This window comes from Mrakia frigida (genome assembly GCF_051309035.1).
Source record: "Mrakia frigida strain ATCC 22029 unplaced genomic scaffold BDY24scaffold_38, whole genome shotgun sequence".
NCBI classification, from domain to species: domain Eukaryota; kingdom Fungi; phylum Basidiomycota; class Tremellomycetes; order Cystofilobasidiales; family Mrakiaceae; genus Mrakia; species Mrakia frigida.
Window position 1 is genome coordinate 217,723 of NW_027481243.1, and position 13,419 is coordinate 231,141.

At 54.9% G+C, this 13,419-nt stretch overlaps 4 protein-coding genes across 4 annotated transcripts; 2 read left to right on the forward strand and 2 right to left on the reverse strand.

Moving 5' to 3' along the window:
* Positions 1-30: 30 nt before the first annotated feature.
* BDY24DRAFT_444501 (uncharacterized protein) lies at positions 31-3,664 on the reverse strand (the record flags this gene model as incomplete). Its single annotated transcript, XM_076644857.1, has 18 exons — positions 31-654; positions 742-824; positions 905-946; positions 1,018-1,170; positions 1,237-1,331; positions 1,412-1,481; positions 1,558-1,626; positions 1,704-1,742; positions 1,809-1,963; positions 2,032-2,121; positions 2,208-2,277; positions 2,361-2,429; positions 2,599-2,772; positions 2,853-2,932; positions 3,104-3,115; positions 3,192-3,345; positions 3,419-3,512; positions 3,605-3,664. The coding sequence occupies 18 exons, from the start codon at positions 3,662-3,664 to the stop codon at positions 484-486; spliced, it is 1,680 nt and encodes a 559-aa protein (XP_076493117.1). The 3' UTR covers positions 31-483.
* Positions 3,665-3,950: 286 nt separating this feature from the next.
* Positions 3,951-6,479, forward strand: BDY24DRAFT_355478 (Dor1-like family-domain-containing protein; the record flags this gene model as incomplete). The annotated part of the gene is made up of 3 exons (XM_076637786.1): positions 3,951-4,179; positions 4,262-4,296; positions 4,406-6,479. Exons 1-3 carry the CDS (start codon positions 4,027-4,029, stop codon positions 6,477-6,479), a joined length of 2,262 nt encoding a protein of 753 aa, XP_076493118.1. The 5' UTR covers positions 3,951-4,026.
* Positions 6,480-6,563: 84 nt separating this feature from the next.
* On the forward strand, positions 6,564-8,555 carry BDY24DRAFT_194135 (uncharacterized protein). Its single transcript, XM_076636415.1, has 6 exons — positions 6,564-7,130; positions 7,278-7,457; positions 7,535-7,696; positions 7,776-7,861; positions 7,959-8,050; positions 8,181-8,555. The coding sequence occupies exons 1-6, from the start codon at positions 6,727-6,729 to the stop codon at positions 8,358-8,360; spliced, it is 1,104 nt and encodes a 367-aa protein (XP_076493119.1). The 5' UTR covers positions 6,564-6,726; the 3' UTR covers positions 8,361-8,555.
* Positions 8,480-13,414, reverse strand: BDY24DRAFT_194101 (uncharacterized protein). The gene is made up of 11 exons (XM_076636414.1): positions 13,110-13,414; positions 12,656-13,004; positions 11,439-12,505; positions 11,272-11,366; positions 10,997-11,171; positions 10,817-10,915; positions 10,705-10,742; positions 10,572-10,633; positions 9,678-10,485; positions 8,754-9,586; positions 8,480-8,661 (listed from the first exon to the last, which is right to left on the reverse strand). The coding sequence occupies exons 1-11, from the start codon at positions 13,201-13,203 to the stop codon at positions 8,622-8,624; spliced, it is 3,660 nt and encodes a 1,219-aa protein (XP_076493120.1). The 5' UTR covers positions 13,204-13,414; the 3' UTR covers positions 8,480-8,621.
* Between the last annotated feature and the right edge of the window lie 5 nt (positions 13,415-13,419).

Consider the following 13,419-nt stretch of genomic DNA (forward strand, 5'->3'; position numbering starts at 1 on the left):
TTCGTTCGAAAGGAATCTTTGACGAGGAAAGGAAGGGGATGGAAAGGAAGGAACGACGCGTCGTCGAACCAAACGACCTCCTCTCTTCTCGTCTTTGAACGGCTCAGCCGATGCTATTCCAGCAGACTCTCGCACATCTTTTTCTCAGCATCGAGCGCGTAATGAAAACATGGTTTTGGTCTGTAGCTTAGAAAACGACAGGCAAAGGCAGAGGAAAACGAAGATGACTTCGACGAGCGTCCATGTCGTCGAAGCTCGAAGCAGCTCGGACAAGTTCTAATGCGAAGAGAAAAAAATGAAACCTGAGATAGCCCCAAGCAGTAAGAGTAAGTAAGTAAGTAGCGAAGAGGGGGAGCGAGGGAGATAAACGAGAGCGTCCGTTGAATTTTATGGGAAGCGAAAACAAAGTGAGCAGCAAAAAGGAAAGGATACACGATTGAGATACTGGGCTACAGGTAGTGAGAACTAGATAGGCTGGAAGGCTTAGGCAGAAGAGTCACTAGCGAGAAGAGGTCGCCTTCCTCCTCCTTCTTCGATGATCCTCGATTCGTTGGCGGTGGGTGGGAGAGGCGACATGGATCGAGATTCCTTCAAGGGAATGGTGAACTCTCCGATATCGGATCGATCACCCAAAGGAGCGGTGGTTTCGTCGATCTGGGAGGGGAAAGAAGAACGGGGAAAGGAGTCAGCGAGGGAGAGAGACGACGACGCGTCGAGTTCGAAAGAAGAACGAGGACTCACCTGTCCGTAAGATCCTCTCTTTCGAAGGGATCGTCGACGAATGTAGAAGAAGACGGCTCCTCCGATGGAAGCGAAGGCGGCGGCTGGAAAAGAAGAGGAAGAGGAAGACGATGTTAGTTGATGAGGTGGTCGACGAAAGGACAACGAAAGGAAGAAGACTCACCGGCTCCTCCAGCGGCGAGAGTGACGTTCATACTCGAAGATCCTGTCGCATTGCAAAAGGAATTCATGGGTCAGAGACGGTTTCGAGTGCAAGAGAAAAAAATGGGAACGAACCAGTCGAAGGTTCAGCCAGAGGAGCCGATCCGAGGACTGTGGCGAGAGCGACCTTCTGGATGCTTTCGAGAGACTGAGGACCGTCCTTAGCAGGGTTGATGGCGAAGACCATAGGTCCGAGTCTTTCGCAGTGGGAATTGTCGGTTCCGAGACCTGCAAAAAAGGAAAGCGTCAGAACGATCGACTCGAACGACGAAGGAACGCAGGCGAGAGGCTCACCCTGCCTGCAGTATCCAAATTGAGGAACAGCGGGATCGCCAACGACGACGTCGAAGTTTTGCTGAGCTCCAGTGGCGTTAGCGGCGACAAAGCGGCTGAGTGATCAGAGGGAAAGACGAGTCAGTCGAATTGAAGTCGCGTCGAAACCTCGTCGTCCAATGGGTCTCGAACTCACAAATCGGAATCGAATCCACCAGATTTCCTTCGGCAAGGGTTAGTGAAAGTCGACTCGGTGACGGTGTGGTCTGGAGGGCGAGGAGGGAAATGAAGAGTCAGAACGAGCGGGAAATGAAAAAGAAAAAACGCGTCGAAACGACTCACTCTTGGGGTTGAACTTGAATCGGACGATGTCTCCCTTGGCAGCGACGATGGAAGGTGGATCGTAGACGACTATATGAATGAGAGAATACACGATGTCAGCTCGATCACGAAGAAGGAGAGAAAGAAACGAAGAAAGAGGGACGCACACTTTCCGTTGGGACCAACTTGGACCTCGTGGACTTTGGCTGTTGGACGAAGGAGCAAAGTATTAGCGGTTTGTCTCTTGAAGGTTTACCAAGATCTAGACCGACCTTCTGGCTCTGGCAGAGGAGCCGATCCAAGAACCGTCGCGAGGGCAGTCTTCTGGAGAGCATCCAAGCTGTAAGGCCCTTCCTTCGCAGGGTTGATAGCGAAAACCATGGGACCGAGTCGTTCACAGTGAGATTGCTCAGTTCCGAGTCCTTGTCTGCGGTAAGCGAAGGAGGCAAGGTCGGCAAGAGAGGAACGAACGGGACGGGAAAGGACGGGACGAACCTGCAGTACCCAATTTGAGGGATCGAAGGATCTCCAACAACGACGTCGAAAGTCTGCTGATCTCCAGTAGCATTCGCGGCGACGAATCGGCTGAAGAAATAGAGTGCGAGAAGAGAGGTCAGTGGAAGTCGAGGCGACGCGTCGAGAAACGAGACTTCAACCAAGGTAAGACTCACAATCCAGAGTCGAATCCACCGTTCTTTCGTCGACAGGGGTTGGTGAAGCTAGATTCGGTGACGGTATGGTCTGAATAATCGAAGATGGAAAGAGTCAGAACGAGCGAACGACAGAACGAAGCGTCGAACTTGGTCGAAATGAAGGAAACGAACTCTTCGGGTTGAACTTGAAACGAACGACGTCTCCTTTGTTGGCGTGAACATAGGGAGGATCGTAGACGACTGTCCCAACAAAGATGAAAAGAAGAGGAAAGACCCATATCAGTCTCATCGCCTCAGAGGAGAAAGAGGAAACGAAAAACCAAAACATCGCCTAAGAGGGGCGAACAGGTCGAACCCTGTTTTTCTCCCTCTCTCTCACGCGCCGAGCAACGAGAAAGAGATTACTCACACTTCCCGTTAGGTCCGACCTGAACTTCGTGAATAGCAGCAGTGGGAGAAGCGACGTGAGACGAAACAGTCGAAGTGGGAGGGGGGATGAGAGCCGAGTTGGGAGGCACGGTTCCGTTTTGAGCGATAGCGAGGTGCTTGACGGCTTCGATGTTCTTGTCTCCGTAAGGGTTGACTGAATAGAAAAAGGCAAGTTCGAAAGTCAGGTTGGAGAGAGAGAATTGAGGAGGAGAAGAAAGGGAGGGTGAGACGCACGAACGAAGACCATTCCTTGACCGCAGTGAGGTTGAGGGAGCTGCTGCTTGCAGTAGAAGACCTGAGGATGTTTCGACGTCCTGCAAAAGAAGAGAAAAAATAACATCAGCTTCTGAAAAGGAGATGAGAACTTCCAAGAGGGCCGATGGGAAGAGGGATGTGATTCGGCGACGCGTGCGAGCTGAGTCGCATCAGCTCCACGCGGTGAGGTCGATATGAGAAGAAGAAGAAGAAGTAGAAGGGCGACTCACACCTCCAAAGTCCTGTGAAAAGCGGGAGACCGTCAGAATCGGGTTGAGAGAAGACGAGAAAGGGAAAAAAAAAGCGAAACGAGCTCACCTGAACGTTTCTTGACTCCAAATGAGACTCTGCTGATGGTCTACAGGAACGAGCTGAGTATCGAACGCATCCTTCGCAGCTTTAACGCAAGGATGATCGAAGGAACCCTGAGTGACCGAGTGTGCTTTGGGCTTGAAGTGAAACTCGACGACGTCTGGCAAAAGAGGGCGGGAAGAGAAAGGTCAGCTCGCCGACGTTCCTCCCCTCTTCCTTGTCCCTCGACTCACCTCCGACTTCAGCGTGAAGCTCGCTGGGAGAGTACTGAAGAGCTGGATTTCCATGATCGTCCACTCCAACGTAGACTCTGTGAGTGGTAGAGTCCTGAAGAAGGAAGGAAGAGAAAGTGAAGGTCAGGACGGACGAAACTTGGACGCGAGCGAGAGGAGGCGAGGCGATGGGCGAGTTGAACGTACTGCTAGAACGAGAAGAGAGGTCGAGAGCACAAGAGCGAGCAGGGAAGTTGGAATGAACATGTCTTCTTGCTTGAGTGGGCGAGAAAGAAGAGGGAAGGTTGTGGATGAGGGCGAAAAGGTCTCGGGTCGAGCTTTCGTTTTGAGGGAGAGGGAGAGGAAGCGATGCGAGGAAACGGCCCTTGGTTTCGACGCCGATTCCTCCTTGACAGGGTCATGCATTTTTCGCCCAGGGTAACTCGGCCCTAAAAGCTGTTGGGAAAAATTGCTGTGGAGAGTCGGCCGTAGTTTGTTTTCACTTCATTTCGCGTCGACGAACTTCGAGCTCGCATCTCTCGGCCCTCCCTTCCTCAAACGACCAACACCTCCCTCCCTCCTCTCTCCCCATCCTTCCCTTTCGTTCTCTCCTTTCAAAGGCCGGTCGAATGGACATCGCTTTGCAGGATGCTGCTGTAGTAGGAGCCGAGCTCGAACAGGAACTCGAAGAGGAAGAAGACGAAGCTCCCTCTCTCGTTCAGCTCTTGAAGGATCAGGCGAGGTTGAGGAAGCTCATCGACCCAGAGGGTCTCTTTACTTCGGTGAGTCTCTCCCTAGTATATATACGTATCGTTCTCTCTTTGGAGCTTGTAGCTGACTCTCTTCCTTTCGCTGCTTTTACAGAAAACCTCGAAGGATTACCTGGAACGAGTCTCAAAGTGTGTCGAAAGAAGGGATCGAGCTCATCACATCCCTTCCTTCGAGCTGACCTTTCTTCCCTCCCCTCCCCTCTCCCTTCTCCACCCTCCCCTCTACTCCCACCACCAGTCTCTCCCTGGAAGCTCTGGAACAAGAACCCAAAATCATCCATGAAGAAGCGTCCTTCGTCTCTGGAGAGCTCACTTCGTTGTGCTTCCGAGAGTACCGAACCTTCATCACCGTCCACCAATGCTCCTCCCAAGTCCATACAGCCTTCGCCTCCTTCACCGAATCCCTCGACTCCCTCCTCGACGCCGTACCCTCCCTCGAAGCAGAATGTCACGCCTTTGCAGCTTCGACGAAACAAACCCAGTCGGATCGTCGGAAGGCTTCCCTCCTCCTCGAGCACCACGACAAACTCCTCGACCTCCTCGAGGTCCCTCAACTCCTGGAAACCTGCGTCAGGAACGGATACTACCACGAGGCGATGGAGCTGGGACAGCACGCTAAGGAGATGAGTGCGAGGTACGGGGAGGTGGCGATAGTGAGGGACGTCGAGAAGGAGGTCGAGAAGGGGTTGATGGGGATGCTCGTCAAGCTGCTGGGAGTGCTGAGGGAGCAGGTCAAGCTTCCTGCCCTCGTCAAAGCTGTAGGGTTCCTCAGGAGGATGGATGTGTTGAACGAGGAAGAGCTGCAGGTGGCTTTCCTCGCGAGTAGGGAGCACAACTTCAGGGCGGTGTTGGTCGGGATCGAGAGGGAACGAGGAGAGCCCGTTCGATACGTGAGGAGATACGTCGATCTGTTCAGGGAGAACGTCTACGATGTCATCTCCCAGTTCACTACCATCTTCCTCGACTATCAAAAACATCAACTCTCCTTACCACCGCTACCCGACTCGAAATCCAACCTCCTTCCTCCCTCGTCCTCTCCCTCTTCCCCACCCCCTCCAACCCTCCTCATCACCTTCGCCCACCAATCCCTCTCCGCCCTCCTCACCCTGCTCGAAACCCACATCCCCCTCATCGAAGATCCCTCCGCCCTCTCCTCCCTCCTCACCCAACTCAACTACTGCGCCACCTCGTTCGCTCGAGTAGGCCTCGACTTTCGTTCGCTCGTCACGGAACCGTTCGAACGAGCCGTCGTCCACTCGGTCACCAAGTCTCTCAAGGAAGCCGAAGCAGGACTGGAGGGGACGCTTCGAGGAGCGTTGAGGAACGGCAAGATGCCTTCGACGTGGATGATGCCGCCAGAGAGCATCTCGTTCGTTCTCGATCTCGACATCAACACTTCCACTCCTTTCCTCCAAACCAACAACACCTCGAAGTCCAACTCTACGCCTTCGATCCACTCCCCACCGATCTACCTCACGCACTTCCCAGACCTAGCGCTCCTCTGCAACGGCCACATCAACACGCTCAACTCGCTTCGACTCCTCTCCCCTCTGTCCCTCTTCCCAACGCTCCTCACGCTCCAACTCCAATCGCTCTCCCGCTCAGCTTCCCTCCTCCTCTCCTACTCCCAGTCCTCCACCTCGGAATTCGCTTCCCTCTCCCTCGCCAACTCGTCGTCGTCGTCGACGTCAACGCCAGGCGTAGGCGGACGACCAGGTCATCGTCGGAACGCGTCCGTCAGCGCTGGACCGTCGGACAAGGACAAGAAGGAGACGAAGCTCGTTCTCAGGGCGTTCGGAAGAGCGTTCGTGGATGGGATGGTACCGTTCGTGAGGAAGGGACTGGTGGAGGGCGTGTTTGGAGGCGAGCTGGGGTCGTTGGAGGAGGTGGACGAGAGGGTTGTTGCCGTTGGAGGAGGAGGAGGAGGAGGAGGGAAGAAGAAGAAGGAGGAGGGAGGGATTGACAAGTTGAGGGAGTGGGTGGAGAGTGTGGAAGCGGAGTTGAGACCTCCGAAGGAAGAAGAAGAGGAGGAGGTGGTGGTAGAAAAGGTGGTGGAGAAGGAGGAGGGGAAGAAGGGAGGAGGTTCGACGCGCGAGCCCTCCTCCTCCGTCGCTGTGCCGGACGCGGTGATGGAGGAGCCCGAGGAGATGGAGGTTGAGGAGGAGGAGGTGGTGGAGGAGGATGGGAAGGGAGAAGGGGAGCAAGACCTGAAGGAGGTGGACGAGGAGATTAGGGAGTTGGAGGAGTCGAAGGAGAAGGAGGTTGAGCTCGAGGGAGGAGCGAAGGAGAAGACCGAAGAGGCGAGCTCATGATTTTTTAGACGACCCACGACCCTTTTTCTCTCCTTCTTTCGACCTTTCTCGTTCTGCAAGACTGCAAAGATGGAAGGCCCAATGTCTATCTCGTATTGTTGTAAAATTCCGTTATCTTTGAGCTTTCCGAAGGGATTGGAGAGGGAAGAGTGGTGCCAACGTGAGGTCGACCTCGCGTGCTCTCTCCTCCTTCTCTCCCTCGTTTTGCCAGCACTCCTCCAACCCCCATCAACCCCCTTCACAAAACATGAAGATCCCCACCCTCTCTCTCCTCCTCCTCGCCTCCTCCGCTTCCGCCTACTTGAACGAAGGCTGGAAACCAGGCCAACCCTCGACCAAGTTCGTCGGCAAGCTCGCAAATGATCTCTCCTCCTCCTCTGATCCTCTCCCTTCGACACCACTACCCAAGAAGAAGAAGCAATCCTACAAGGAAGTCGGCAAGAATCTGCTGGAGATGCTCAACCTGAGCATGTACACGGCTACGGGGATCGACGTCAAGAAGGCGGTGACGAAAGCTCAGAGCAATCTCGAGTTCCAGTCCAGCGAGGACGAGAGGGACGGGACGGTTCGGCTCACGGATCAGAACTGGGAGGAACTGGTGGAGTTGGAGGAGTTGGGGAAAGGGGAGGAGAGGGTTTGGGCGTTGATTGTGTGAGTAATCGGGGTTTGAGCTCGCCTATCTTTGAGAGAGAGGGAGGGAGGGAAGCGTTCGACTCGCATGGGCCCAATCGACCCTGCCGTCCTGTCGTTTTTCCTTTGTATACTGACTTCGCTTCTCATTTCCTTCGGATTCGACAGACACGGTCCTAAAACCGATCCCATGTCCTCCGTCTTCTACAACGCTCATGGCCAAGCAGCCAACATCTCCAGAGAGCTCACCGCCAACGGAACCGAAACCCTCGACCTCTCTCACGTCCGATGGGGGAGAATCGATTACCTCAACGCTACCGAACTCATGACGAGGTGGATCATCTTCAAGTGAGGGCCTTTCGTTTCCCATTCGAACAGCAGACGAACTCACGAAAGCTGACCTCTCGTGTTTTTGAACGATCCAGACCTCCCTACCTCGTCTTCGTCTCCAACCGAGGCAAGGATCTCCGTTTCCTCGCTCCTAGAGAAGTCCGACCCGATCCTTTCCTTCTGAGAGAAGTCCTCGCTTCAGGGGAATGGGTCGAAGCTCCCGTCTGGAAGAGCAGGTTTGCTCCAGCGGGCAAATAGTTCAGTCCAGTCCAGCTCTCTCTCTTCTGCCCTCGAGCTTCGAAACTGATCAACGGTCTGTTTGCATTCGTCTCGAAGTGGACCTCACCTCGCAAAGTTCGCTGTAGGGTACCGGATCTGGTCGGAGAAGACGGCAAAGATCCCTCGATTCGCTTGGTTGGCTAGTGAGCTCTCTCTCTCTCTCTCTCTCTCTTTCTCTCCCTCCTCCTCCTCCTCCCGTCGTTGTTGTTCTGATCGTTTCTTCGTTCGCTCTGTGATCAGTGTCCGGAGTCGTCTCCCAATCCATCCTCGCTTGGCTTCACAGGAAATCAGGTCCGGCTGAGAAGGACGCGGTTCCGAAGCCTAAGACGCTCGTGAGCTTTTTCTTCCTCTCTCTCTCTCTCCCTTCCTCTCTCCCTTCCTTTCGTCCCTGTCGAGCTCTCCCTGACTTGCTGGCTTTCCTCTCTTCTTCGAACCCGTTCTCAATGCGTTCTTTTCTTACAGCCTCCCATCCAACCCATCGCTCCCGCCGCCTCAGACAAAGCGCTCGCTGTCGCAGAGGGAGTCCGACGACGAGCAGCCGCGAAGGTGGAGGCAGAGAAGTTGGCTGCTCAGGAGGAGGAGGCGAAGCGAGTGGTGGAGGAGAGTGCGGCGAAGGCTAAGAAGGGGAAGGGGAGGAAGTAGGGAGGAGGGGAGACGCGTCGAGCAGGTTTTGTTTTGGGTTCAGGGCTTTTCAGGTCGTTCTTTTTTTGTAGCACGTTCATTAGAGTCATTAGTCTAGGAGAGGGTTAATCTAGAAGGGTATGTTGGATTGGTTCGTAGTGTGAGATTTTGTGAGATGACGAAGATCGAGGCTTATATAGATAAAGTAGACGTGGGTGAAAGGAGGGAGATTGAAACGAACGAGAAGAGCTCGTCGAATGCGAGAGCTACGAACGATTCCGATTAGATGAAGAGAGCCATGACTGCGTTGACTGGTCGATGACTTTGAAAAAAAAAGAGGACGAGCATAGCAACGAGAAGAAGCGGTCAGCTACCCTTCTTTCGACGCGTCGTTCAACTCGAACTCGAACTCACTCCGAAAACCCTTGGATCTGCCTCATCTCCGCATCCGACAACGTATCGTAAAGCAAGGGTAACACCTCTCCCTTCCTCCTCTTCACCAACTCCTCCTCCTCCACCTTCCTCTCTGGTTCCGGCGGCGGCTGCAAGATCGACGACGGCGCGGAGGGATGGATCTGAAGGAGTCTCGTGAACCACGATCCTCGTTCGACGGGAGCTGCTGGTACGAGCGGAGGAGGGTGCTGAAGAGGTTCCGAGGTGTATCGATGAGCTGAAGGACGGGAGGAGTCGTCGAGGATGGGTGAGGTGGGATGGCTTGAAGGAGGGGAGGTGACCGTTCGGGAAGGGGAGGAGAAGGGAGGAGGAGGAGGATCATCGAGGTGAGGGACTGGGTTGCTGTTCCGAGTGGCAGGGCTGGGTCGAGTTGGGGTGGTGTTGGTGGAAGAAGGAGGAGTGAGGGTGGAAGGGTTATTGGCCGAGTTGGAACGTCGACGACCGTTGATGGAACGAGGGAGGCTCGATTGAGTGGAGGACGCGTCGACGATGGAGTTTCGTTGGGACGACCCTGTTCCCCAGTGGACGTGCTGAGACGAGGTTCCTCCTGCTGAGAGAGTAGCGGAGGTGTCGCTGAAGCTGTTCGAAGCAACGAGGGAGATCCGAGGGGAGGGAAGGTTGTTGGAGAGTTGGGAGGAGATGGACGTCGACCGTTTGACTTCTCGAGAGTTTCGACGACGGATGTGGAGAGCTGAAGCGATCCTGTTGAGTCGAGTGAAGGAGTGAGCTTCGTCGACGGGAGAACCCTCTGCTGGACGCGTTGGAAGTTGGACGGGTTCGGGGTAGTCTTCCTCCTGTGAACGAGTGCGAAACGAACGAGAAAGAGGTCAGTTTGAAGCTCGATTCAGCATTGTTTTGGAAGGGCAAGAAAGAAGAGAGACGCACGAAAGTCTTCCAAAGAACCCTATCGCACCAACTAGGCACCCTCTTCTTCGACGACGTGTCGTAGACTCCTTCCCTCGACGCGTCGTCCGAGTCTTCCGAGTCCTCGTCCGAAGCGGGAGGAGCGTACCGACCACTAGGACCCTCCTTCCCACTGAACGACCTCCTCAAACGAGCACTGAGCTTCCTTCCGAGCTGGGGACGAGGAGGAGAGCCGTCCATCGATGCTCGAGTCGGCGAGGCTGCGAGAGCTGTCGCGAAGGGACCGTTCGACGAAGGAGGAGTAGTCGAGGGTCCGAGTCCAGTCGCTACTCGTTCGAGGTCGAGAGATCCTGATCCAGAGACCGAACGAGGCGTCGTATCCGAGGGATTGTTGGAAGATCGTCGTGGTTTGCTGATGCTCGTCTGACGAGAGGGAGCGGCGGATCCTGGAGAGGAGGGCATCTTGATGAGACCGAGGAGTTTCTTCTTCGCCTTGATAGCCGTCGAGGGAAGGAAGATCTTCTGGGTTTCCTGGATGACCTTCTCTGCGAGCTGCTGGGACTGCTGAGGGAAGGAGGCTGGCGGAGGAGGAGGGTCGATTTCTTCCTCGTCGCTCGTGAAGGTCGATTGATTGAGACTCGTCCATCCTGAGGAGATGATGGAAGACCTCTCGGCGTCCTCTGCTTCTTCACCGTCGTCGTCGTCGGCTTCCTCGATGGCTCCGTTTTCGGAGGCTTCTTGAACCCCAGAGAGCGAGGGATCTCGAGCCTTCTTCCTCGACGAACGCGTGTTGGATCGTTTGACGGGCTTGGCAACGTCGTACTTGTAGCTTTGTGAGGAAGGTGGGAAGTAGAACGAAGTGTGAGTGAATCTGCGCAATCGAGGGACGAGAAGAAAAGGTGAAGAAGGACTCACGTCGGAGCGAAGGAGATCTCGGCCTCCTGGAAACCGACGAATCCTAGACCCTCGTCCATGATCTGGATCGATCAACGAGAGAAATGAGGTCAGATCTATGAACAAGGTCGAAAGAAAAGAGAGATGCTCTCACCTTCTTGAGTTGATCGAACCGAAGAGCTTGGGCGTACTCTAAAAGAAGGAAGGAGGGGACGAGGATCAGCTTCCATCCAAGAGAAGAAAACAGGAAGTCGATGTTCTCTCACCTTTGCGAGAAACGAGCCAGTCCGCATGAATCCTCGAGACGTCCAGTCGGAAGTTGAGGTCTCCCATCCAGAAGGTCGCATCGAACCGATCGGTGGGGTCTGAGAGACGCGTCGATTCGATTCGGAGGGAGGATGTCAGTTCATCGACTTCTGAGGAAGCGTGAGAAGACTGCAACGTACCCTCCATTAACAGACGTTCGTCCCCACTCTCCAGGAAACAGTCCACGTCGAGCTCGGCCTTGATCTTGGTGACGTTGAGGAGTCGAACGTCGCTTCGAGACGCGTGCGCCGCCAGGTGAGAGTTGACGAAGAGTAGACGGGTCTCTCCGAGGTGAACTGAGCAGGCGACTCCTCCCTGATTAGAGGGTGACGAGAAGATAGGACGGGAAGAAAGATCGTCAGCGACGGGAGCATCGTTGCTCTTTCTGAATGCAGGTCGAGCAAAACGCGCTGACCTTGTTTCCGAACCTTCCTCCGATCAAACCAGTCGTTACGTAGGACGTCGAGGTGTTCTTGACGAGATGACGGCAGCCTTTCCATACGTAGACACCTGGGAAAGCAAAGAACGATCAGAAAGGAAGGAAAAGGAGAACGCGTCGCAAACGAAACAAGGGAGACTCACAGAGATATATCCCTAGCAGCCTCTCCTTCACCAACAACTCGTACGTCCCTCTCCCCTCCTGAACGACCTTGTACCGACTTGTCCCAGCCGTCACAGCACCCTCTTTCCCACCGGCTCCCTCGTCCTCAATCACCAGTTCCTTCGTCGCTCCTCCTCCCTCCTCTCCGACTTCCGACTCAACCCCTCCCGCCTTCGAACCAAGACCCGGAGAGCTCAATCCTGCCGACGGGATCTGTCCTTCCCCAACTCGATTCGCAAACCAGTCCGTCAAGACGTCCGTCCAACCTTTACTGTCCACCTGAGGATTCCGATGATGGAAATGATGCTTGTCCTTCTCCTTCGTCTCCTTGTCCCCGAGATGCGATCCCAACTGCTGAGCTGTCTTCTCTCCCGTTGACGAGGTTGCAGGCGATGTGAGGGGAGGGGATCCCGGCGAGATCTTCATCGTTGGGACTCCGAGCCACGTCGTTGGGTTCGTTGAAGGGGAGGGAGGGACCGAAGGCGAGAGGAGTCGGTTGTTTGGAAGAGGAGGAAGGGAGAGAGGAGCGAGTTTCTTGGGCGAGTCGGTGAGGTTGGCGACTTGGATGGTGAGGTTGGGAGGGAGGTCTTTGGGCGACGGGAGGAGGGAGAGGATCGGGAGGGTTGGGTTGAGTGTAGCGGAGGGAGTTGCTGAAGAGGGCGAGGGCGAAGGAACGGGGACCGAGGAGGGTTTAGGCAGGTCGAGGGAAGTTACGGTGAGAGGAGCAGATTGAGCTGTCGAAGATGGAGGGGGTGGAAAATTCCTCTCGCCCGTGGCGGGACCGAAAGGAGAGTTGGGAGGAGCTCGCAACGGCGTCGAAGGCATCGAGCTGTTTGGGTTCGGGATCCCCCATTTGACTGCTCCGAGTCCCATGGGAATTCCTGACGGGGTTGGACACTCCTGGCCTGCGATAACGATGAGGTGGTAGGGGTGAGCATCGTTGAGAGGGAGTTGAGGGACGGTTGAAAGATCCTCGTTCGATGGGTGGCTGTAAGGAGGGACTTTTCCGAGGAGAGGAGTGAGATCTCCTTTCGGAATGGAGTCATGCCTGGTAGATGTTCGAGAGAAAGGCGAGGAGAGGGAAGGAAGAAGGGCGAGGAGGGAGGAAAAGGGAAGGAGAGCAAAGGTCAGCTTCGAGCTTTCCGTTCTCGCTCGTCTCCGTCTGGACCTTCAGAGCTCTAGAAAGAGTAAAACTGACATGTTCCAAGTCAAGAACCTGATCTTGAGGAATTCTCTTCCTCCTGCCATCTTCTGCTGTTCGAAAGCTAGATCCTCGACTCGATCGTGCCCTGTCGTCGAGTTGACGTTCTGCTTGCTCTTTGGGGGTGACGCCTTGGAGGGAGCTGCTGCCGTCGAAGGGAGGGGTTCTGAAGGACCGAGAGAGAAGGGCTGGTGGTTTGGGAATCCGAGAGGCGAAGGGTTGGGGTTCTGGGAGGAGTGCGAGGTTGGGAAGAGTGTTTGAAGGCGAGAGAAGAGGGGGGCTGGGGGAGGAGAGGGTCCGTCGTCTACAGGAGCTGCTGAGGACGAGGAAGAGGAGAGAAGAGGAACTGAAAAGAAGCGACGAAGGACATTAAACGTACAAGTCAGCTCTTGCATACCGAGAAGAATTTTCTGCTAATTCGAAGGGAAAGGAAGCGAAAGAAAGGACGAACCTCCCCGTGTTGAGCTTTGAGTCGTACTGCCACGACCTACAACCTCCCCTAAGCTCACACCTCCCGTTCCGTCTGCATTTCTTCCACCGGGCATATCCTACTTCGAGTACTGGAGGATCCTTTGGGTCGGATTTCGCTCGATGGGAAGTTGTTCTTGAGGTCGAGGGGAGGGAAGGAGAAGGCCAAAAGGAGGAGAAGGGAGGAGGGGACCGAGTATCGATATCTAAGCGTTTCCGAGTAGCGAGAGCGACGAGGTCGTCGAATCTATAGGGTACAGGACCTCTGTAGGTGAGAAAAGAGGGATTCCGAG

What these genes read in the sequence shown, in the direction of transcription:
- BDY24DRAFT_194101 (XM_076636414.1), bottom strand. Translation starts at nt 13,203, where the DNA reads ATGCCCGGTGGAAGAAATGCAGACGGAACGGGAGGTGTGAGCTTAGGG. An exon ending in CGAACGTCTGTTAATGGAGG is followed by an intron (nt 10,916 to 10,996) that starts GTACGTTGCAGT and finishes CGCGTCTCTCAG; the next exon opens with ACCCCACCGATCGGTTCGAT. An exon ending in GGTTCGATCAACTCAAGAAG is followed by an intron (nt 10,634 to 10,704) that starts GTGAGAGCATCT and finishes TGATCGATCCAG; the next exon opens with ATCATGGACGAGGGTCTAGG.
- BDY24DRAFT_194135 (XM_076636415.1), top strand. Translation starts at nt 6,727, where the DNA reads ATGAAGATCCCCACCCTCTCTCTCCTCCTCCTCGCCTCCTCCGCTTCC. An exon ending in TCGATTCGCTTGGTTGGCTA is followed by an intron (nt 7,862 to 7,958) that starts GTGAGCTCTCTC and finishes CTCTGTGATCAG; the next exon opens with TGTCCGGAGTCGTCTCCCAA. An exon ending in TTCCGAAGCCTAAGACGCTC is followed by an intron (nt 8,051 to 8,180) that starts GTGAGCTTTTTC and finishes CTTTTCTTACAG; the next exon opens with CCTCCCATCCAACCCATCGC.